The sequence below is a fragment of the Hemitrygon akajei genome, chromosome 23, assembly GCF_048418815.1.
Source record: "Hemitrygon akajei chromosome 23, sHemAka1.3, whole genome shotgun sequence".
In the NCBI taxonomy this organism is placed as follows: Eukaryota; Metazoa; Chordata; class Chondrichthyes; order Myliobatiformes; family Dasyatidae; genus Hemitrygon; species Hemitrygon akajei.
In genome coordinates, this window is record NC_133146.1 from 14,061,084 (window position 1) to 14,086,516 (window position 25,433).

Below are 25,433 nucleotides of genomic sequence, written 5' to 3' on the forward strand. Positions count from 1 at the left end.
CATTTCAAAGATGAAGCCTGCAGATATCCAGATAATAACTTATACTAGAGAAAAGTCAACTCCTGTGGGAATGACATTTATAACAGTGAAATACAACAACCAACAAGCCACATTGGGCTTGTATGAGGTAAAAACAGGAGGGCCAGCATTGAGCGATTGGGATTGGCTGAGAGAACTACAACTTGATTGTAGATCCATCCACCATTTGCATGCCACATCCCCTGCAATAGAGTCAACTGAACGTGAATGAAGAAAGTTACTGGATGATGCTACAGCTGTGTTGAAGGGTGGCATTGGAAAACTCAAATGTATCAAGGGTTAAATAAAAATGCTAGATCCAAATTTAACAAAGCCTGTCCAGTTCTTTATACCATCCGTGATAAAGCAGCCAGTGTGGTAGATCGCATGGAGGCTGAAGGATTCCTTTCCAAGGCTGAGTGGAGCCTATGGGCAATGCCTATAGTACCAGTAGCCAAGAAGGATATGTCCATCAGATTTGTGGGATTTTAAGGTCAACCACCTGCCCAGAATTGAAAGCTGATCAACACCCTCTGCCAGGGTAGAGGATAATTTGCAAACCTTCCTGCAGGGCAGCACTTCAGCAAAGTGGCCATAGCTGAGGCCTACCTACAGATGGAGCTGGAAGAAGAGTCCAAAATGTTTCTCCCATAAACACTCACAAAGGACTCTATCGCTATAATAGGCTTATTTATGGAGTAACGTCTGCACTTGCACTCTGGCAGAAAGCTGTGGCCCAGGTACTAGGTGTTACCTGGATGACATCTTTGTTACGGGTGAGGATGACAAGGAACACCCCAAAATCTGAAGACATTGGTGAACAATTAGAAGATTATGGGCTCAGAGCACAATGCAACAAGTGTGAATTCTTTAAACCAAACATCACTTACAACGGTCACATCATTAACGCACGAGCATTACACGAAGATTACGCAATCGTGCTGAGGACATCCAAGCAGTGCTGGATGCCCTAAGGCCAAAAGACGTGCCACTGCTGTGGTCCGTTTTAGTATTTGTCAATTACTATCATAAGTTCCTGCCAAACCTGGCCTCTGTGCTCGGCCCCTTTAACTCATCTCTACAGATCGGGAAGAAATGACAATGGACAAACACAGTGACACACACAAAATGCTGGTGGAACGCAGCAGGCCAGGCAGCATCTATAGGAAGAAGCACAGTCAACGTTTCGGGCCAGGATCCTTCGTCAGGACTAACTGAAAGAAAAGGTAGTAGAGATTTGAAAGAAGGAGGGGAAGGGGGGGGATCCAAAATGATAGGAGAATACAGGAGGGGGTGGGATGAAGCTAAGAGCTGGAAAGATGATTGGGAAAAGGGATACAGAGCTGGAGAAGGGAAAGGATCATGGGACAGGAGGCCTAGGGAGAAAGAAAGGGGCAGGGGAGCACCAGAGGGCGATGGAGAGCAGGCAAGGAGTGACTGTGAGAGGGAAAGAGAGAGGAAAAAAAAGGGGGGAATAAGTAAATAAATAAATATATCAGGGATGGGGTAAGAAAGGGTGGAGGGGCATTAATGGAAGTTAGGGAAATCAACGTTCATGCCATCAGGTTGGAGGCTACCCAGACAGAATATAAGGTGTTGTTCCTCCAACCTGAGTGTGGCTTCATCTTGACACTAGAGGAGGCCATGGATAGACATATCAGAATGGGAATGGGATATGGAATTAAAATATGTGGCCACTGGGAGATCCTGCTTTCTCTGGCGGACAGAACATAGGTGTTCAGCGAAACAGTCTCCCAGTCTGCGTTGGGTCTCACCAATATGTAAAAGGCCGCACAGGGAGCACCGGACGCAGTATACCACACCAGCCGACTCACAGGTGAAGTGTCGCCTCACCTGGAAGGACTGTCTGGGGCCCTGAATGGTGGTGAGGGAGGAAGTGTAAGGGCAGGTGTAGCACTTGTTCCGCTTACAAGGATAAGTGCCAGGAGGGATATCGGTGGGAAGGGATGGGGTGGGGGAACAAATGGACAAGTGAGTCACATAGGGAGCGATCCCTGCGGAAAGCAGAAAGAGGAGGGGAGGGAAAGACGTGCTTGGTAGTGGGATCCCCTTGGAGGTGGCCGAAGTTACGGAGAAAACACAGTGAGATGGCTTTCCAAAGGGCAAAAGAAATGGTGACATCAGACACTGTATTCATACATTATGATCCACATCGTCCAATGAGGTTTGTCTGTGACACCTCTCCTTATGGTATAGGTGCAGTCATGTCACATGTTATGAGTGGTGAAAGAAAACTCCCAATAGCCTTTGCATCACGATCCCTTACTGCTGCAGAGAAACATTACGCACAGATTGACAGGGGGCCTTGTCCAGTTTGGGATGTAAAATGTTTCAACCAATGGGAGAGAGTTTACCCACATTACTGATCATCAACCACCAGTGCCCATTTTTAACCCGCAGAAGGGTGTTTCACTCTGCACAAATGCAGAGGTGGGCTCTGTTTCTTGGCGGACACAATTTCAAGACTGAATTCAAGAGACAACTACTCATGGGAATGGTGATGGATTGTCCCATTTACCCTTGGAAATGGAAAAACCTTAATCATCTACAAAAGAGGAAACTCCTCTTGAAATTTTCTCCCTAATGCAAATTAAAAATCTCCTTATTGCAGCAGAGATGATCCAAAGGGAAATCAGAAAAGACTCAACACTGTCTCGGCTCTACATGGCAACTCATGATGGCTGGAGTGTGCAGCAGAAATTCCAGTTCCTCCATTTTTTACCAGCACCAGGATGAACTTGCCCTTGATGGGGTTTACCTTATGTGGGGATTGAGGGTTGTGGTACCATCCAAGCTGAGAACTAAAGTGTCGGATGAGCTACATGCCAGTCATCTAGGCGCGGTCAAAATGAAAGTGTTGGCTTGTAGCTTTGTCTGGTGGCCTGGGATAGTTCAGCAGATCGAGCAGCTTACCGTGCACTGTTTGGGATGCCAGAATGTCCAGAAGATGTCAAGAGCAGCACCTCTCCATCCCTGGGAGTGGCCTACATTGCCCGAACAGAGGATTCATGCGGACTTTGCTGGACCATTCATGGGCACAAATTTCTTGTTCGTAGAGGATGTAGCTACAAAGTGACCAGAAGTGCTCCCAATGGCCTCCACTACAGCTTCGCACACTGTTGACGTGTTGTAAAGCTTCTTCTCAAGAACTGGCTAAGAACCTATCAACCTCCGCCTTAAATAGACCCAAAGACTTGACCAGCTCAGCTATCTACAGCAAAGAATTCCACAGATTCTTCACCCTCTGGTTAATGTTTCCTCACCTTTGTTCTAACTGGACATCCCTCAATTCTAAGGCTGTGCCCTTGGTCCTAGATGTTTTGTAACTCCAGAAACTACTCAAAGGAAAATCACAGGAGCCGGGATGAACTTGTCTACATAGCTTTTCTTTAGTGTGTTACGTACCCCGTAACTGGGTCACTTACCAGCAAAGATAGGGAGGTCCGTTGAAGTCTGATGGTACTATTTTTAACAGTATTTATTGATAAAAATACACAAAAATAATATCAATGCAAACATACAGATAATATACATCATCAATACTAAATCTAAAAGCGCGGGTATAATAATAATCAATAAGAAATAGCTCTATCGTTGTCTAGGGGATAATGTATTGTCCGATGGAAATATAAAAGTCACTCAAGTTCATTCAGGCTGCAGCTTTTGGTTGGAGAGAGAGAGAGACGGATTTTTAGAACTTGCCCGTTTTCCTTTTTATGATGTCGTTGGGGCTGGTTTCTCTTTTTTAACTAAAGCTGTTCTTCCGTGGTGAGGCCCACCAATTCCGAGGCAAATGGAAAAGGACGCACATGGGCTTTCCACCGGCTGTCGCTATTATGCTGTCACGGGATTTCTAGCGTTTCTCCTGGTGCGTCTGAAGGGGTTGTTCCCCAGACCCTCTTTTATCCTTACTCACGGGGTCTCAGATGTCAATCAGGTTGGGATGATGCCATCCCCCAACCAGCCCACGTTGCTCATTCCTTGAGGGCTTCAATGAATAGCACAGTGCTCAGTACACAATTCCGTCTCCAAGAGACAATGGCCGTTTCCCGTGGCTTTGTATCGCTGAGGGGCCAGGACATTCCAAACCCCTTGTGGATTCTGCGTGTCTTTCTCTCATTTCCTGGGTCTCCTGACCTGAATTAATAGCAATCTGCGATTCTCAAAAAGGAGGGGGCTACTTTGTACCCTTCAGCCCCTCAGAGTTGGGGCACAGGCATAACACTCCCTTTCTTCAATGCGTTTTTACCATCGGTAAAAACGAAGTAATACAGTCTTACAGGATTTTAGAATCTAACACAATACAGGTTTTTTTTCTCTACAGAGTAATACAGTTATACATTCAATTCAGCACCTAAACAGTTACAGATTACATTGTCACTTCCTTTAATATCTTAACATCTTGTACCTTACTAAAGTCTTGTAGCATCAGACTCCAATTTATTAACCACCCTTTTTTTTTCTTTCCTTCAGCAAACAAAAACTAAAGAGTTGTGATCTTAGCTTACGTGTATACTACAAAAGTTCATGCAAATACTAATCTTTATGTTACTTTCAAACTTAACAGTCAGGCTTCCATGGGGGTTGTCTTTATTATTCACATGCTTTGTCAAAATCCCGTAAAACCGGCTTCTGCCATTGTGTTGCCTTTATGGCATTTGTTTAGTTTATAATATTTTCGCTTTAGTAATTCGTTTGTTAGCATTTTTTAGTTAAAGTTAGGATTGTTTAAAGTAAATTCGTTGTCTGTGATATATCGCGGCATGCGATGACGTCACACCCGGTTTCGCCGCGTCTTGTGGGAAAATACCGGTTTGGAGAAACGGGAAGGAGGGGGCTCACATGTGCAGGATCAGCGCGAGAAAAGTTTTCTTTCTACGCACTAGAAACATCAGTGAAGCAACGCCGTAAGTTCATGAGATAATCAATATGTTGAATTAAAATGTTAACGCTGATTCTGTTAAAAGTAATGACGGTTGATAAGGTTTATGTTTTCGTTAGTTAAAGAGTTGCGGATAGTTTGTGTTGAAGTGTATTTAAAGCAGTCAATGGCGTAGGTAGATTCTGACTGTATGTTGCACTTTAATGTAATGTAGTTGTTGTAGTTTTACTTTTGCAAGTATTTACAATGTAAATGTGATATCAAGAAGGAAACAAATACTGTATACATTTTGTATTGTTTTATCAACAGTTTTCACCATACGTTAATGTGGAAGAGTGAACAGTAAACAGTTAATCTTACTGCGATCCTGTTTTCATTGACTACGGTTTACCTCGGTGTTTAGTTCAGAGTTCCCTTACATCTGAGCGAGAACACTACAGCCATTTTAAAAATGGCGTCCCCATTAACCCTCACCTCTTTTCCGGTTAATTCCCACATGGGGAGCTCGCGCACCCTGGCGGAATAGGCTTTCGTCCGCTCCTTCTATAGGAGTTATTTTATCAACAATGTGTTCCAAACTTAGATCATCTTCTGAATTTCCACCCAATTCTTTAATTTTACGCAAGTTGCTAGTTTTCTCTCCAGGACCCTTCAGGCTATTAATTTTCAGTTCAACCTCTTTGTTCAAACCGCATTTCAAATTCTGCCTTTTCACACCACACTCTGGAATAACAATAGTGTGTGGGGCCCCGTTACCTTCCAACTCAATCTGTAATTGATTCACAGGCCTTGTGGTACCACGCCATTGTCTCTGTAGCCTGGTTGCTGCCTTTGATATCAGTCCAGCCTTTAAATTTTCTTCATTCAATTTGGGAACTACATATTTCCATTTTCCTTCAATAATAATATTCATCTCCCCACTAACTTTTAACACACCTTCGAGCACAAACACCTGGGAACTCTCACTTCCCACTATTAACAAGGTTAACCCTTTCTTCACTGAACCAAGTCCATCTGACCCACAAGGACTGCATTCCTTTTTAACTGAATCAAATACCTCAGACTTTTTCTGAGCTCCATTACTAGGTTCAGTACCACGTGCATCCACATCTTGGACACACTCAAACGGGACATTTGCCTCTTCCAGGCTTTCAATACCCATACCCGGTCCAAATTCTAAATTCCCCTGATTCTCCCAGCTACTCTCTGGGCAACTCCCTTCCGGAGTAAACTCAACCCCGCGGGCTGAAACAACCTCATCTGCCAACCCAGCAGACTTCTTCAAGGTAATGGCATCCTTTTCATCTAGGACTGCCCTCATTTCTTTATCGGGAACACCTTTAGAATTTTCAACTTCTTCAAACAATTCTGCCAAACCAGACAGATCATCCATGTCCAACTCTGGACCTTTTAACAGCTCTATCTGTTTCTCATCTTTATTTTGTGCCTCTAGAACTTTTCTCCTTGCTAAGGGCAGGTCTACCCCCTCTCCCTTACTCTCTTTCACTTTCCTATTCCCCGTTTTCCCCCCCTCTTGGTACAGGGTCGGTAAAAACGTCTCAGCCAAATCGATACTGGCCTGATTTAAACTGCTCTCTGACTCAGCTGCCTTTCTCGACATGCTGCGAGTGACCGCGCATGCGGGATAGATCTTGGAATCTAGGGGCGGGACCGCAATGCTCACCGGCCGGCTCGTCAGCGTCATTGCTGACCAAACCTTACCACTGGCTAAATCGTTACCAAGAAGGATGTCTGCATCAGTTCTTGGGAATTCTGATCGCACCCCCATTTCAACTGGTCCAGATACCAGCTCACAATCCATAATGATCCTATGCAAGGGCACCATTTCCGTCCCTTTTCCTATTCCTTTCACAGCTACCATTCCCGTCTTGCGACCAAAATCTAGTACCTTACTGCTGATCAATGATAGTTCAGCGCCCGTGTCTCTCCAGATCCGTACTGGAACTGGGGTATCTCCCTCTCTCACAGACACGGTTCTGTACATGGCGGGGGCTGAATTTTCCTTTGTTGTTAGCTAAAACCGTTCTTCCGTGGCAAGACCCACCAATTCCGAGGCAAATGGAAAAGGATGCACGTGGGCTGTTTCCACTATTCGCTATTACGCTGTTACAGGATTTCTAGCGTTTCTTCTGGTGCGTCTGAGGGGCTGTTCCCTCAGACCCTCTTTTATCCTGATTCACAGGGTCTCAGATGTCAGTCAGGGTGGAATGATGCCAGCCCTCCACCAACCCCCCTCGGTTCATTGCCTGGGGGCTTCGATGAATCGTACAGTACTCAATACACAATTCCGTCTCCAAGAGATCTGGTGTGTTTGAGGGGCTTTGTCTCTCGGAGGCCCAGGACACATTCCAAACATTGAGGAATCTGCGTGTCTCTCTCTCTCATTTCCTGGGTCTCCCGACCCGAATCAATAGCGATCCTGCGATTCTCAAAAAGGAGGGGGCCACAGGCGTAACACTTGGGAAGTGAAACACTGTCCTACACAGTTAAGATTGTGTCAGATAGCATTGGGAGACGCCACATTGAGAAGAGCAGAGTCAATTGTTAAAGAAGAAAGATGTCCAGAGCTGTAAGAACCACTTTTGCAGTGCCTGGGTCAGCTCCTACAACCACCGCAGAGGAGGCCCCTAAACCTGAGATGGTTTCACAGTCACAAGTCTCACCTGCCAAGCAGAGTGACCCACCTTGCGACTTTCTCTCACAAGAGTAAGAAATCCTCCACAGTGATTAAATCTTTAGGCCAAAATGTGACTAGAAAGCAATACATTACAAATTTGAGTTGAGATGCACTCTATATTGAGCTGGAGTTTATAGCTAAGCAAGGAGAAGTGTAGTGTATTTAGTATTTCAGTAACATGTGTGTAATATTGTAAATATATTATTTGATTAAGCATTCTTTGTCTGTTTATATAATTCATTATGGGTTATATGTAGGAAGTGCTGATTGGGAATGGCATACGACATTACACCACCATGTCATAAGGAAAGCTAATTAGACAAGTTCATCCCGGCTCCTGTGCTTTTCCTTTTGATTAGTTTCTGGAGGTACAAAACATCTAGGACCAGAGTGCACAGCCTTGGAAGTGAGGGACAGCCATTTAGAACAAAGGTGAGCAAACAGTTCTTTAAGCAGAAGGCGGCAAATCTGTGGCATTCATTACCATATGTGGCTGTGCAGGCCAAGACATTGGGTATATTTAAGGCAGTTGTCGATGGGTTCTTGAATACTCAGGGCGTCAAAGGTTGCAGGGAGAAGGCAAGAAAATGGGGGTGAGAGGAATAAAAAATCAACCATGATGGAATGGCGGAGCAGACTCGATGGGCTGAATGGCCCAATCCTGTTCCTTTGTCTTATGGTATTATGGTAATGGCACTTACCTGCTGGACCCAGGATTGATCCGCTGAAATGGTAACACTGAGGAATTTAAAGTTGCTGAACCTCTCCACATCTGATTCCCCCAGTGAGGACCTCTGGTTTCCTGCTCCTGAAGTCACCAATCAGCTCCTTGGTCTTGCTGACTTTGATCGAGAGGGTGTTGTTCTGGCACCACTCAGCCAATATGCTGGTTCATCACCTCCTTCGATTTGGCCAACAACAGTGGTGTCATCAGGAAAGTGAGTAGGGCGGAGATTAGTCCGACAGCCTTGTGGTGCACGTGTGCTGATTGTGGAGAAGAATTTGCCAATCCAAACTGACTGGGGTCTGCAACTGAGGATCCAGTTGCACAAGGCGGTACTGTGGCCTGGGTCTTGGAACTTATTGATTAGTTTTGAGCGGCTGATAGCATTGAATACTGAATTGTAGTGAATGAAGAACATCCAGATCTATACATCTTCACTGTCCAGATGCTCCAGGGCTGAATGAAGAACCAATTAAGTGGCATCTGCTGTTGATCTGTTGTGATGGTAGGCAAACTGGAGCAGATCCAAGTCACTTCTCGGGCAGGAATCGATATGTTTCATCAGCAGCCTCTTAAAGCACTTCATCACAGTAGATGTAACTATCGCTGGCGGATAGTTATTGAGGCAGGTTTCCACGTCCTTCTTAAGCACCGGCATAATTGAAGCCTGCTTGAAGCAGATGGGTCCCTCAGACTGCCGAAGTGAGAGGCTGCAGAGAGAGGTGAACATTCCAGCCTCTTGATCATCATCGGTCTTTTGTACTTGGCCGGGTGCCCCGTCTGGACTGGGTGCTTCCCGTGGGTTCACCATCTTGAAGGTGCTCTCACGCTGGCCCTCAGAGACGGGAACCACAGGGTCATCAGGGGCTGTGGGCGCTCATGAAGGTGCATCCGTGCTTTCATGGTGGAAGTGAGCAGAGAGGGCATTGAGCTCATCTGGGAGCGAAACCTCGTTGTCATCTGTGTGGCTTGGTTTCACTTTGCAGGAGGTGACCTGCCACAGCAGTCGGGCACCCTTCAGTGATTCAGGTTTGGCCTGCAGTTGGCACCACCTGTGAGATGATTTTCCGGAGACTGTACCTGAATCTCCTGTACTTTACTCGGTCGCTAGTCCTGAATGCCGTTGATCTAGCCCTCGGCAGCTTGCGTGATCTCAAGGTAGATGCGGGACTTCAGATTGGGGAAATCTCTGAATGATTTTGTGGAGGTACACTTGTGCCCGACTGTTTCTATAAAGTCCGTGGCACCGTCAAGTCGTTCAGGTCCTCCGAGTCTTTGAACGCGGCCCTGACCACCAACTCAGAGCAATCCCCATAGTTGCTCCTCTGCCTTCTGTGACCACCTCTTCACTGTCCGTACTGCTGGAGCCTTTATCTTCTAGCCCCTGTCTGTGTGCAGGCAGAAGACAACCAGCTGGTCAGATTTTCCAAAGTGCAGTCTAGGCAGGGAATTAGGCTGCCATTCCTAACTATAGTATAGTTGTGGTCAAGTGTGTTGGGACCCCTGGTGCTGCAGGTCATATGTTGAAGATAACTGGGCAGGTGTTTCTTCAAATGTCCCTGACTGGAGTCCCCGACAATGATTTGAAAAGTGTTAGAGTAGGCTGTTTCTTGTTTGCTGATAGTGGCACTCAGTACCTTGATTGCCGGTGTAACGTGGGCTTTGGCGGTATGTAAGCTGTGGTCAGGATCACAGAGGAGAATTCTCTTGGTAGTAAAATGGTCAGCACTTAATCGGGGAACAAGAGTGCATCAATACCGCAGCGTCTGAGTACCACAAGGAGCTTGTCATGAAACACAGATGCCCCACCTTTAGCCTTCTCTGAATCTGCAGTCCAGTCCATCCTGTGTATTGAGAAGCCCTTGGGTTTGACTGGCATGTCTGTCATGTTTAGAGTGAGCCACGTCTCTGTGAAATACAGAACACAGCAATTCCTCATTTCCCTCCGATGCAGCAATCTTGCCCTTAGGTCCTCAGTCTCGCTCTCCAGCAACTGTACATCTGCTAACAAGATGCGGGCTACAGGAAGTTTAATACTCCTTCATTTTAGTCTGGCTCAGAGTCTCCCTTCCTCCCTCTCTTTCAGCCATGGCAATTTTCCTTTGTCTATTTAAAGGTGCTGTACCTGCATTCTTGAGAGTTAAGTCTGCTGAGTTATTCAAAAGGTTGTGAAATTGCTAGTTCATTAAGATGGTTCAAAAGTACACTGCTTAAAGGAAAATTACAGATTGCAGATCACAGTGTCAGTTCCTCCAGTTGAACTGTCTTTTTGTGTGTTTCCCCCGAGCTGTCAGTCTGTGGTTTTGTATTGCCATGTGCTCCTGTCCCCGCTCCGGCCCCTGTGTTACTGAGTACTCTGTCTCTCACCTGTTTCTCATTATTACCTGTATTGCTGCCACCTGTGTCTCATTGTGCTCCACCTATCATCTGCCTCTCTGTTTATTGCTCAGTGTATTTCAGTCCTGTGTTTTCACCTGCTTGTTGCCAGATTGTGCCAGTGAGTTTTCCTGAGCCTTTCCAGCATCCATATCTATACTCTGCCTGTTTCCCAATTCTGGTTTTTGGATTTCTCCAGATGTTTTGATCTCTGCCTGAACTTTGATGCCGACTTTGTTTGCACTTTGGGATTTGTTACTTAATTAATATCCCTGTGTGCACAGTACGGGGTCTGTGATTGGATCCCTGCTCCAGTGTCCTGACACGCAGTGAGACTAATTCAAAAGTATAATTACAAGTTTTGTAAGCAACCTGCAACGTGTCACCATGTTTCACCAGCACTATCGTGCTGTACCACATCATGGAGTTCGGCAATGTTGTTAGTGCAAGCCTGAAGATCTTCTTCTTAAAGCCCATCACCCCTATTGGGGCATTGTCTGCTGACAGCAGCTCAGAGTCCTCTGTCCTGGGTTGAAAGTTGATCAGCCCCTGTGGCATTTGCTTTCATCACATGACTTCATCATGTGTCTTCCAGGTGACGATCAGTCCTCTCCCAGGGATGAGGTCTTTGGAGTGTCAGTTGGTGTTTCTGTAACTCTGGGTTAAGTGATGGGGTTGCTAGCCCCATGCCTTGCCCTTGTCCTTTTGCAGCCAGGCTTGGGATTGTCCATGGCGGAGTTAAGCCTCAGGAGGAGCAGCCCATTTATTTAGCCACTGCGGAGAGGGGTTGCTACTTGGAGTACTTGCCCATACAGTACATACACACACACATAAAATAACTGTAAATGCTCAGTTCTGGTTGCCTCATTACAAAAGGCACGTAGAGCCTTTAGAGAGGGATGCAGAGAAGATTTAGACCAATGGACATTGGAGCAGAAACTGGCCATTTGGCCCATCGAGAATGCTCCACCAGATTTATCAGGATGCTGCCTGAACCAGAGGGCATGTCTTATGAGAAAGGCTGAGCAAGCAAGTGCTTTCCCCTCTGGAGCAAAGGAGGATGAGAGGTGACTGGATAGTGGTGTACGAGTGGCATAGATCAAGTGGACAGCCGGAGACTTTCTGAAAATGGCTAATACAAAGGGCACGACTTTAAGGTGTTTGGAGGAAAGGATAATGGGGATGAGATGTCAGTGGCCAAGTTCTTTCCAACAGAGAAGTAGGTGAGTGGAACACCCTGCCAGGGGTGGTGGAAGAGGCATATGCATTAGAGGCATTTAAGAGACTCTAGATAGGCACATGGGGAAGTTTAAATTGATGTTGAAATACATTAAAAAGCTCTACACAATATTGTGGGCTGAGGTGCTCGTACTGTGCTGCACTGTTCTATGTAGTCACTGACTTGTGTTGACCTCTTTATAATTGAATTATTCAATTAGTTCCACTGCCCTGCTTTTTAATTAGTCCAGCCATCCTTCCCAGATGACATTTCCTCAAGTTGCAGAGGAGTTGTATTGAATGATAACTCTTCTCATTGTCATGTTCCGATGTAGCCGGGGAGAGGAGTACTCATTGTCAGGTACTCTTGCTCAGCCGCCACAAAAGGCAGGATTTCTCGCTGGCCACTCACTTCAATTCCGACGTGTGGGTCCGTAGCCTCCTCCACTACAACAGTGAGGTCACACTTAGGTTGGAGGAGCAACACCTTGTATTCCATCTGCATAGCCTCCAACCTGATGGCAGGAATATTGATTTCTCCAACTTCCCCCTTCCTTCTTGATTTATTCCCCATTCTGATTTCCTTCTCACCTCTTCTCTTTCCCCTCACCTGCCCGCCATCTCCTTCTGGCCCACCGTCCTCTCTGTCAGATTCCTCCTCCTTCTTCAGCCCTTTATCTCTTCTGTCACCTACCACCTTCCCCCCCCCCCCACAAACTTTTCCCCTCACCTGCCAGCTTGTACTCTTACCCCTCCCCCAGCTTCTTATTCTGGCTTCCGCTCACTTCCTTTCCGGTCCTGCTGAAGGGTCTCGGCCCAAAACGTCAACTGCTGTTCCTCCGCCATAGATGGCGCCTGACGTGCCGAGCTCCTCCAGCATTTTGCGTGCGATGCACCTGCAGATTTTCTTAGCTTTTCACATAACATTACATGGCTGATCCTGGAGAATCTGCAGATTCTGTGATAGCTACAATTGTTTCATCGCTGTGTAATTTTCTTGACTTCCTCTTTTTTTTTGCTCAGGTGATTCCAACGTTGGGAATGACATCTGTCATGACTGCTTTGCTTCTATGTGATGAGGTTAACCTCGCTGGATTTGGCTATGATATGCACCACCCCAATCTTCCCTTGCACTACTATGAAGCCATCGGAATGGATGCAATGAATTCCCAGGCTGTGCACAACGTGAACAAGGAGAAGCTCTTCTTGGCCTCTTTAGTGAAAGGAAATGTGGTCAATGACCTCACAGGTGGGATCAGCTGGTAGGAAGGCATCTTCAAATTCTGGAAACGGGTCAGACAGCTTCTGGAGAATGAGGGAGAAAGCCACGGAGGACAGGGGGGAGAGTGTGGGGTAGTGAGAAGAGAGAGCAGAAGATAAACAGAGAGAGAGAGAGAGCGCAGTAGATCAAGAGAAGTGAGTGCAGGAGAGAGCAAGAGTGACCCTTGAACCCCTCTCCTCTCTATTTACACTGGTTATAAATTCAAGTCAGTATCTTAACTCAAATTCATTGAACTGAAGTGATAGTTGTTTTTTTTTCTCTCCGCAGACATTTTCTGATTGGCTGAGCACCTCCGGTGTTCACTGTTTTTATTTCAGAGTTCCAGCGTCTGCAGTTTTATATTTGCTTGTTGGGGAAAGAATTGAAAATGTATTTAACATCACAAAATCAACATCTCAGAATTGTGTCAAAACCTGAACTGAAGAGAAATCGCAATAGGCGTGTTCTCCTTCTTAAACCCATCACCCCTACTGGGGCATAGGCTGCTGAAAACAGCTCACTGAATCCCTCTGTCCTAGGCCAATCTTTCAAATTGTCTCCAGGTAGAACCTGTTTTGTGTCTTCTAGGTGACGATCCTTCCTCTCTCAAGGATGAGGTCTTCAGATCTTCTGTTAGCGTTTCCATAGCTCTGGGTTTTACGAAATGGGGTTGCTCTCCCCCACACCCAACTCTTCTCCTTTTGTAGCTGGGCTTGGGAGCAGCCATAGGTGTCTTCTTTTTGCACTTATTTTCAGATTATAACTCAGATTTAAGGAGAAAACAGCTACATAACCTTAATTGATCAACAGTGAGGCTGCTGTTATACAGTACCTTAGGGCCAACAGCACTGAAAGTAAAGGGAGTATGATTAAACAGCAACTAGGAAATGAACCAGCAATTTTAATTAAAACTGACATTTGCAGGAGACCATGTGTTATGGATTTAATGTGTAAGGTTTGGATTGTGCAGAAGAAATATGTAGTTAATTTAAAACTCATGGCTGCAAACGGAGGCGAATAAATGTATTCTGCTAGCTAATACAAGGAATGTGACCTTCTGCACAGATAAGCATGGTGTCAATAAAGAGGATTAAGAGTTGGGTGAATCAGATGATTTTTTTATTGAGGGCCATAAATGGGAAGTCCAGATTATTATCATGTATCAGTTGCTTAGTCACAATGGCTGAAAATATGCTGGATTGAAAGGACTTGTAAATTCTTTTCTAAATAAAATAAAATATTACATTTTACATGACACTCAAGAACTTGGGCTATATTATTATTTTTATGTTTCATTACTGTCTTGTATTTTGCTACACACACCTTGTGCTGTGAGTGACTGTTGGTTCTGCTTTGCACCTTGGCTCCGAAAGAATGCAGTTTGGTTCGGCTGCATTCTTGTGTGTGGTTGAATGACAAATAAAACTTCATCTAACTTATTGCAACTAGGCTGTCAACTCTACCTACCAGTTTTGATAAAAGCCAGGTCTTAAACATTCCTTAAAGCAAAGGGCTCCATAATGGCATAACTAGATACATCCATTCAACTAGGAATGGATTATTTACCTACTCAATATTTCCACACTGATTCAAGTGCTGTCCTGATGTCAAGGATATTTACAGTTTCTCATTTTAACACACTTGCCTTCTTGTCAATTCTCATTCTAACAGATCTAGATTGTCTTTATTTAGGTCAATGACCAACAGAGTCCAAGGATGTGCTGGATTCCAAGTCTTGCCAATGCTGCCAGTGCCAAGTAACTCCACCCATTGTTTGCTTTGTGTTGTTTGTTGGCTTTGGAAAGTGGCTGAGCACTAGGCCGAAACTCACGTAGTGTGACAGGGAGTAGCAGTAGCATTACACTAACTACTATGCTATCATGTCACCCCTTAGTAAAGAAGCAACAGCAAAACTGAGGAAAAGTGTGGAGGGAAGAGCAAATTACTGAGGCACATTTTCGTTTAGATATTCTACCGGCCAGTTTCACTCATACATAGAGCTGTGCTTTATTAATATGCACAGTCATAGCAGTGGAAGTCATGAGTAGAAGCATCTTTTCATTTCTAATGGGCTTAGCCCAAACATTGACTGTTCATTCCTCCCCATAGATGTTGTTTGACCTGTTGAATTCCTCCAGCATTTTGTGGGAGAGAGACTCTGGCTTACTCGCATTTGCAGAATCTCTTGTGTGTGTCTCACTTGATTGGACTCACAAAGCTGGCTCTGAAATGGTGCACCTTTTCCTTTTCCTGCCTAACTTTACAAATTTATTTATTAGCTAATATTTAGTCACCTCTGTCAGGTTCAGTGATATTTTTTATTTGAGAGCTCACTGGTTTTGAATAGTTTGTATGGAAGGCTGACCATTCCTGCAGAATGATAATCTGGCTGGCAGCGTGCAATTTTCCTGCTGATCTTTCAAAGCTTAACAGTAGAAAGTAAATTCATTATCAAAGTACTTAAGTCACCATGCACAGCCCTGAGATTCATTTCCTTGTACTCACAGTAAGTACAGAAACATGGAAGACCTACAGCACAATACAGGACCTTCGGCCCACAAAGCTGTGATGGACATGTCCTTACCTTAGAAATAACCCAGGATTACCCATAGCCCTCTACTTTTCTGAGCTCCATGGACCTGTCCAAGAGTCTCTTAAAAGACCCTATCGTATCTGCCTCCAGCACCGTTGGTGGCAGCACCACTCACCACTCTCTGCGTAAAAAAACTTACCCCCAACACCTTCTTTGTACGTACTCCCAAGCACCTTAAAACTACTCTCTTGTGCTAGCCATTCCAGCCCTGGGAAAAAGCCTCTGACTATCCACACATTCAATGCCTCTCATCATCTTATAAAGTCTTAATAAGCTGGTAAGGAAGGCGGGCTCTGTCGTGGGCAAAGTACTGGAGAGTTTAACATCGGTAGCTGAGCGAAGGGCGCTGAGTAGGCTACGGTCAATTATGGATAACTCTGAACATCCTCTACATAGCACCATCCAGAGACAGAGAAGCAGTTTCAGCGACAGGTTACTATCGATGCAATGCTCCTCAGACAGGATGAAGAGGTCAATACTCCCCAATGCCATTAGGCTTTACAATTCTACCGCCAGGACTTAAGAACTTTTTAAAAGCTATTATTAATGCTTTTTGAGATAGTGATTTAGATGCATATCATATTTTTTACTGAGTTAAGTATTGTATGTAATTAGTTTTGCTACAACAAGTGTATGGGACATTGGAAAAAAGTTGAATTTCCCCATGGGGATGAATAAAGTATCTATCTATCTATCTAAAGTATAAAGAAACAGACATGCTCTTCATAAATAAGCAATAAATATCAAAACATAACATTGAGTCTTTTTTTCCCCAGTCTTGATGAAGGGACTCGGCCCAAAATGTTGACTGTACTCTTTTCCATCGATGCTGCCTGGCCTGCTGAGCTCCACCAGCATTTTGTGTGTGTTGCTTGGATTTCCAGCATCTGCACATTTTCTCCTATTTGTGAAGAGTCTTTGAAGCTGAGTCCATAGGTTGTGGGAACAGTGTCAGTGTTGGGGCGAGTGAAGAGTCTGATGGCTGAGGGGTAATAATTGTTCCTGAAACCTGATTGGGGTTCTTCCTCGTTATAGCAGTGAGAAGAGAGCATGGCCAAGGTGGTGGATTGTACTTGATGGATGCTGCTTTTCCATGTAAATGTGCTCAGTGGTGGGGCTTGTTTTACCCATGATGGACTGGGCTGTATCCACTATGTTTGAAGGAGTTTCCATTCAAGGGCATTGGTGCTTTCATAGCAGGTCACGGATTAATCTATCCATTATATCACTTCTCTTTCAATTTACCGTTTTATCATTTAATGTTTTTGGACAGGTTGACTGGAGCAGGTCAAGGTTGTTGGAAGTTTATGAAGTTGCTTTAACATTACACAACCTGAAGATCCAGAGGGGCAAATTTCCTACATTATAAAAGGCAAATCTCTTGCAGACAAATTCCAGCTGATGACCCACCTATGTGCTACAATTGAGTTACCTTGCCCAATTAAAATTTGTTATGAAGACACGATCTTTGCAAATGTGTATCTGGAGCAACACACAAGGAAGCCAGAGGAACTCAGCAGGTCAGGCAGCATAAAAATGATGAGACACAGCAGCAAATTAGGCCATTCAGCCCATCAAGTCTGCTCTACCATTCCAACATGGCTGATTTATTATCCCTCTCAATTCCATTCACCTGCTTTCTCCCCATAAACTTTGATGCCCTTACTAATCAAGAATCTATCAACCAACACTTTAAATATACCCAGTGACTTGGCCTCCACAGCCATCTGCGGCAATGAATTCCACAGATTCAAAACCCTCTGGCTAAAGAAATCCCTCCTCATCTCTGTTCTAAAGGGACTTGTCGTATTAGAAACATAGAAAACATACAGCACAATACAGGCCCTTCAGCCCACAAAGCTGTGCCGAATATGTCCCTACATTAGAACTACCTAGGGTTACCCATAGCCCTCTATTTTTCTAAGCTCCATGCACCTATCCAGGAGTCTCTTTAAAAAGCCCTATTGTTTCTGCTGTATTCTGAGGCTTCACCCTCAGGTCCTAAACTCCTTCACTATATGTAACACATCTAATATTGAAAGGCTGAAATAGACATTTCCAGTGGGATGAATGAAGCTGAGAGCTGGAAAGCTGATTGGCAAAAGGGATACAGAGCTGGAGAAGGGAAAGGATCATGGGACAGGAGGCCTAGGGAGAAAGAAAGGGGCAGGGGAGCACCAGAGGGAGATGGAGAACAGGCAAAGAGTGATTGTGAGAGGGGCAGAGATAGAAAAAAAGAGAGGGGAATAATAAATAAGGGATGGGGTAAGAAGGGGAGGGGGGCATTAACAGAAGTTAGAAAAATCAATGTTCATGCCATCAGGTTGGAGGTTACCCAGACGGAATACAAGGTGTTGTTCCTCCAACCTGAGTGTGGCTTCATCTTGACAGTAGAGGAGGCCATGGATAGACATATCAGAATGGGAATGGGACGTGGAATTAAAATGTGTGGCCACTGGGAGATCCTGCTTTCTCTGGCGGACAGAGCGTAGGTGTTCAGCGAAACGGTCTCCCAGTCTGCGTCGGGTCTCACCAATATAGAAGGCTGCACTGGGAGCACCGGATGCAGCAGCTTCATTCCTCCCCCTCCCACTTTCAAATCTCTTACTGTCTCTTCTTTCAGCTAGTCCTGATGAAGGAGCTTGGCCTGAAAGGTCACCTGTACTTCTTCCTATAGATGCTGCCTGGCCTGCTGTGTTCCACCAGCATTGTGTGTGTGTTGCTTGAATTTCCAGCATCTGCAGATTTTATCGTATCTGTACGTCAACTTCCCTGCAGCTTAACAAGCTGCTTTTGTCTCCGTCCCAGATCTGACAAAGGATTTTCAGCGTGAAACATTGACACTGTTTTCCTTCCCACAGATGCTGCCCGACCTGCCGAGCACATCCAGCATTTTCTATTTTTAAGCTGGAACTATTTATTCCTCTCCACAGATGCTACCTGAGTTGCTGAGTTCCGCCAGCATTTTGTGTGTGTTCAAAGTACATTATTAAAGTACATATACATTATACAACCTAGAGACACGTCTTCTAATCTGAGCCACAGATAAAGAAACCCAATACTGTAGAACCCACAAAGGGCCGATCACACAATATGCTGAGAGGAAAAACACATCACGCAAACAATAAATGCAAGCAAATAGCACTCTGGACTGAAGTCCACAAAGAGTTCATTCCCAGTCCTTTGGTTTAGTGTGGAGCAGCAAGCTGTGGCAGACCGTCCATTCCCCCAGGTCCCAACATCCTAACTTTTTCAATCTGGCCTATTGCTCTGGAATTCCAGCATCTGCAGAATCTCGTCTGTTTGAAAAGACAGTCATACACTGTTTTTATATCTACTGTATATACTTTTTGTGAATAATGCTTAATTTGGAAATAAGAAAGCCTTTGTCTCCACAGATACTGCTTGATCCACTGAGTATTTCCAGTAGTCTTATTGATGCTGATTTCAGCATCTACATTTTGTGTGTCTTTCCCTGCCCACTACCTCCCCCTTCCATACAACCCCCCCATTTTTCTTTCTCCAATACATCCTCTACTCACGCTCATCTCGATGAACTCAATCACCCCTCCTCATCCATCCCCAAACTACCCTGCACTAAAGGAGTGTTACAGTGTTGGGGGGGGTGGGGTAGATAAGGAACACCGCCCTGTGGGAGGGGCCATGCTGAGGGTAGGCATCACTAGCAGGGACTATATTCAGGGAGCCCCAGGACAGAATTGAGAGAACACTGCACTACTGGAGGGGCGGTACTGAGGAAACACAGCCCGATTGGAGGCAGTGGAGATTCACCACAGACTATAGGCAGAATAATATTAAGCCAGCTTTGCACGATCAGAGTTGGTTTATTGAGCCTCACCAGAGGGACAGTGTTGAGGAGGGAAGACTGCCTAATCGGAAGGGCATTATTGAGGCAGCACATACCATTGGGTGATTGGTATTGAGGGATCGCCCTACTATTGGAGGAACAATTGTTAAGGGAGCCCCACACTGTCTATTGGACATCAGCATCAGATAACCATATTGTGGGAAAACCTCTCTATCGGAAGGACAGCATCGTACCATTGGATGGACAGTATTGAGGGAGCCCCACGCTATAGGAGGAGGAACAAAATAAATTAAGAGGGAGAGTATTGAGGGAGCAGCACACTAACAGAAAGAAATATTTGTAACACTGCACAATAGGTCAGTACCGAATACACACCTCACTGTTACTGAGGAAGCGTCGTTGTGGGTGCAGTCGGGCAGGAGGCTGTTCCCTCGTCACATGCTCGGCATGGCCGCACGCACAGAGACTTAATCCCCGCCCCTCCTCCATGTCCCTGCTCCACGCCTCTCAGTGAAACTATTATCACTGGAGCCGCAGTCGATTATCCAGCGGGACTCTCAGACCGACAGGTAACTCGCCCAGGAGTCCTGGCTGTGCTTTTCAAAACTAATTTATCCCACCCAAATCTAAAACACATGAGATGGAGCACCTCTCCAGCATACACCAAAGTTTCTAGACACTGCATTTTTAAAGTTATTTTTCATTTACTTCCTGACTCCAGGACCTCTGCATCCTCCTGATCAGTTTGTTTTAGTTAAAGAAATCTGTTATTTTACAATCTCCATCAAGTTAGTGCAAAAAATCTGAACCAAATGTCATTGAGTTGCAATCAAAGTGAAGAGCACTGTGTTTAATCACCATCTTTTGACATACAAAAATACTCTATTTCATACAAATAACCAGTCTCGGGTACTCAGCAGCAGCCCCGTACATGAGCACCTCTGCTGGGTCCAAAGGTTTATTGATTATTCATTCACAGAGCCGAAACAATTATTAATGAGTAGACGACTCCATATGACAACCTGCACAACCACTGTGGATGTGAAATATTCACAATGGTCCCCGAAATACTTTTCAACTGGGCAATGACAGAAGAGGAGTGGAGGGGTAGATAGGTATGAGAAAAAGAAATGCACAGAGGGGGGAGAGATTAAGCAGAAGAGGGTTGGAATCAAAGTACTACAGCACAGAAACAAGCCCTTCGGCCCATCTAGTCCATGCTGAACTTCCATGGGCTGAAACTGGACCAGAGCCCTCCACATCCCTTCCATCCATACAAGTATCCAAACTTCCCTTAAGTGTTGAAATTGAGTCTATGTACATCACTTTCACTGCAGCTCGATACACACTCACACCACCCTCTAAATGAAAAGCTCCCCCTCTGGTTTTGATTAAATATTTCATCCATCGCCCTATCCAATGATCTCTAATTTTAGTCTCAGTGGTAGGAGTCTGGTTCTATTTACACTATCTATACCTCGTAATTTTATACACCTCTATGAAATCTACCCTTATTCCTCTGCGTTCCAGTCCTAACCTAATCAAGCTTTCCCTACAACTCAGGTCCTCATATCCCAATAACATCCTTGTAAATTTTCTCTGCACTCTTTCAGTCGTAGTTACGTCTTTCGTCCCTCAGATACAATGTACCGATCAGACACCCAGATTCAGCTCATCTGACCCAAACAAAGTTTGATCGGCCTCTGCCAACACCAGGCTGGGGCAACTGCCCACACACGAGGACGTCTGGTAACTAGTTCCACAACGCATTTGCTGTTCCTTTGAGCCAGGATCCACTATCATCCTTCACCTTGCCCAGAATCCAGAGCTGGGGTTATGTGGAGAAGAACCAATCAGTCATACCCACTGGACCACAGCAGATCAATTGTGAGAACATGGCAACTGTGCCTGTGGCTGACTGATCGCACGGTGAATCGACCGGACCTCCCGAATGTGCGGGCTTCTGGGTGCACACATTTATCTTGGCAGGCTTGGTTTGTCACGCCCGCAGTGTGTACCGAGGCTGACGTGGCTCAACACGAACGGTTACTTCTACTGCCCTGGTGTCATTCGTGCTCAGCACATTCACAACATCCACACCCATCCACTCAGACTCTGCTCACCCACGTTGTTCCTCAGCTACCCCCACTTTCTAATACCTCAACATAAAAATGGGGTCTGTATGCTCAGTAGTAACTGGAGCCAAGCTATTTGATGACAGATTAGAGAGGGGAGGGGATTGAGAAAATCAAATTGAAAGAAATTTACAGAGGGCCGGCCAAGTCCGCCAACAGAAAACTTTCTCCTGACTTCCGAACGATCCTTCGTTGGTGTTGCTCTAGAACAGGGGGATATGAGAGGGCTCCCATAACTTGTGTGCTAGGTTACAGCACTGCTGAATAATAAACTCTGTAGGAATGACACCAAGATGGATAGTGAAGAGCTCAAAGCATTTTATCATTTCCAAGCCGTGGTTTTTGCCGCAGTATCGTAGCAGTTTCCTGGGGGGAGAAAAATGATCACCATATTAAATCACTTCAAAATTATATAAAAACTTTTACTGTCACCATCTTACAAGAAGGTGTAACCTCTGTAACCTAAGTTACGGAGAAAGGTTAAACAAGTTAGGTCTTTATTCTTTGGAGCGTAGAAGGTTGAGGGGGGACTTGATAGAGGTATTTAAAATTATGAGGGGGATTGATAGAGTTGATGTGGATAGGCTTTCTCCATTGAAAGCAGGGGAGATTCAAACAAGAGGACATGAGTTGAGAGTTAAGGGGCAAAAGTTTAAGGGTAACACGAGGGGGAACTTCTTTACTCAGAGAGTGGTAGCTGTGTGGAATGAGCTTCCAGTAGAAGTGGTAGATGCAGGTTCAGTATTATCATTTAAAGTAAAATTGGATAGGTATATGGACAGGAAAGGAATAGAGGGTTATGGGCTGAGTGCAGGTCGGTGGGACTAGGTGAGAGTAGGTGTTCGGCACGGAGTAGAAGAACCCAGATGGCCAGTTTCCGTGCTGTAATTGTTACATGTTATAAAACTACAGATTACACTAACAGAGTCATAGAACACTACCCTTCAGCTTTTCTAGTCCATGTCAAAATATTATCCTGCCCAGTTCCATCGACTTACACCTGGACCATAGTCCTCCACACACTCCCCATCCATGTACCAATCCAAACTTCCCTTAAACGGTGAAATTAAACTCACATCTACCACTTTTTCTAGCAGCCTGTTCCACTCACCTCCCTCTGAGTGAAGAGGTTCCCCCTCATGTTCCCCTTAACCCATGACATCCAGTTCAGGGGTTCCCAGACTGGGGTCTACAGACCCTTCAGTTAATGGCAAAGGTCCATGGTTGGGAACCACTGCTCTAGTTGTAGTCCCACCCAACCTCAGCGAGAGAAGCCTGCTTGCATTTACCCGATCTACACCCTCATAATTTTTAAAATATACTATTGGATAATGAACATCAGCCATGTCATCAGTTATAAATCACTGCCCTTTTTGTAAAAGTGCCGTGAAGTCTCTGCCTACATCAATATAGACACAATATAATTAAGATGTGTGCTATTTATAAATAATAATTAAGTACAAAATTACCCCACTAAACATACTATGATTTGTTATTAGTTGTGAACCAACAAATATTTGATCTGTGACCCTAATACAGCTTCCTCTTAAGTTATTAATCCTACAGATTTCTTTTTCAGTTCCACAAGCAATGGATGCTGCTCAAAATTTAACCCTGGTACATTCACTCCTGAACGATGTGCTTACTGGATGTTTATAGAATTGTTTTACTCGTATCTGCTACTACAGTGCACAAAATCAGAACCACAGTACAGGAAGTGGTTGTGACAGCTCCATCTTCTCAGCCCTTTGCCACCACCCCCAGCAGTGGCTGACCACTGAATCAGTCCGGCAGGAACCTCGGTTCAGCAGCAATGAGAACTGGCCACGAACGCCGGCTTCTGCAGTGGTTGTCAATGAACACATTTTGAAAACAAAACTTCCCTCATCTGCAGTTTTGAGCCCAAATCCCCAGGATTACTCAGAATTATACAGCAGAGAAAAGGCCGTTCAGTCCAACAACTCAACTTGTTGGCGTGGTAGCATAGTGGTTAGCACAACCCTTTAACAGTACAGGTGACTAGGGTTCAATTCCCGCCACTGCCTATGAGGAGTTTGTATGTTCGCCCCGTGATCACGAGGGTTTCCAACAGGTGCTTCGGTCTCCTCCCACAGTCTAAAGACTAGGTTAATTGGTCATCATAAATTGTCCAGTGATTAGGCTAGGATTATATCGGGATAATGCTGGCCAGCATGGCTCAAGGGGCTGGAAGGGCCTATTCCACACTCAATAAATAAACAAACAAGACACTGTGGGCTGAAAGGCCTGATCCTGTGCTGTACTGTTCTATTTTTGTCTGATCCCTTTAAAGTCCTGAATACTTAACATAACCCTTTATTCCTTGACTCCAGACTTTCCAACTTTAGTCAGCAGATCAGAAGCCTAAATTTTGAAGTCTTTCCTTGCATTGCCTCAAGACGACAACACCCATCACCACTGACCCCACTATCCCGGCCATGTCATCCTCTCATCGGGCAGGAGGTACAGAAGCCTGAAGTCCCACCCCACCAGGTTCAGGAGCAGCTATTTCCCTTCAACCACTCGGTTCCGACACAACCCTAATCACCACAATTTAACAACACTATGACAATCTGGATCACTTTGCACTATAATGGATTGTGTTTCCTTTTCCTTTAATCATGCACTTTCTTATAAAGGTTGTGTATAATTCAAGCTTAACTTGTAATGCTGCTGCAATTTTCCCCCCCATTATATTTGTACATACTGCACACGTACTTCCATAAATAACAATAAACTCCACTTTGACTTTTCTTATTTCTACTTTTGTCTCCTTCCTCAATTGCTCAGTGAAAAATCACTTTCCAGAACAAGCACACAGAAAATATAAAGTCCACTTCCCCAAAAGGTTTCTAGTAAATGAGCTGGAGAAGACGACACCTCCCATTAATCTGCTCCTCCTCGCTCTCAGCTCCCTCTTCGAGCATTTTATTATCTTCATTGGAAGGTCCTATAACTCTCAGAGGATTTCCCTGCAACATCTCGATGTCCTTCATTACAGGCCCTGACCAGATTATATTCAAGCAGTTTGCAAGTTGGGAGTGCAGGCCCAAACTGAGTTCCCAGGCAGCAGTCAAATCAGCTGTACAAAATACCGCAGCACTGGAGCAGAATTAGACCATTCAGCCCGTTGAGTATGACCACTTGATCACAAGTTTGTGTTACCGAAGGCTTTGGAATGCAAAGGTGCGCAGACACTGGGCTCCGGTGTGCACTTGAGACATCACCAGTCCCATACGCGGCGTTGCAGAACCATCTTTAAGCAGGAGGAGAGGGTCATGAGAGAGAAAAAAGTTATAACAACACTCAGGGGATGCTTCATATGACACAGGAGCGCAAGTAGACTATTCAGCCCATCGATTCTAGCATGGCTAACAAGAAGCCAAAGAGAGGGCATCATACAGCAAAAAATAGTGGTAAATTAGAGGGTTGGGAAGCTTTTAAAAACCAGAGGGCAACTAAAACAGTCATTAAGGTAAAGATGGAATATGAAAGTAAGCTAGCCAATAATATTAAAGAGGATACCAAAAGTTTCTTCAGATACATAAAGTATAAAAGAGAGGCAAAAGTGGACATCAGACCGCTGGGAAACAATGCGAGAGAGGCAATAATAGGGGACAAGGAAATGGCAGATGGTTTGAATCAGTATTTTGCATCAGT

General features: G+C 45.0%; 2 protein-coding genes across 5 annotated transcripts in view; one reads left to right on the forward strand and one right to left on the reverse strand.

The window, feature by feature from the left end:
• The window catches only part of LOC140715169 (lactosylceramide alpha-2,3-sialyltransferase-like), a 36,804-nt gene extending 22,349 nt beyond the window's left edge, over positions 1-14,455 (forward strand). For all 3 annotated transcript variants that reach the window (XM_073026973.1, XM_073026972.1, XM_073026974.1), the window contains one exon: positions 12,961-14,455. In XM_073026973.1, the coding sequence (XP_072883074.1) occupies positions 12,961-13,203 (243 nt within the window). In that variant the 3' untranslated portion in view covers positions 13,204-14,455. The remainder of the gene's footprint in view (positions 1-12,960) is intronic.
• A 5,988-nt stretch (positions 14,456-20,443) lies between these two features.
• The window catches only part of hps1 (HPS1 biogenesis of lysosomal organelles complex 3 subunit 1), a 59,953-nt gene continuing 54,963 nt past the window's right edge, over positions 20,444-25,433 (reverse strand). For both annotated transcript variants that reach the window (XM_073026975.1, XM_073026977.1), the window contains one exon: positions 20,444-22,121. In XM_073026975.1, coding sequence (XP_072883076.1) covers positions 21,959-22,121 — 163 coding nt within the window. In that variant the 3' untranslated portion in view covers positions 20,444-21,958. The remainder of the gene's footprint in view (positions 22,122-25,433) is intronic.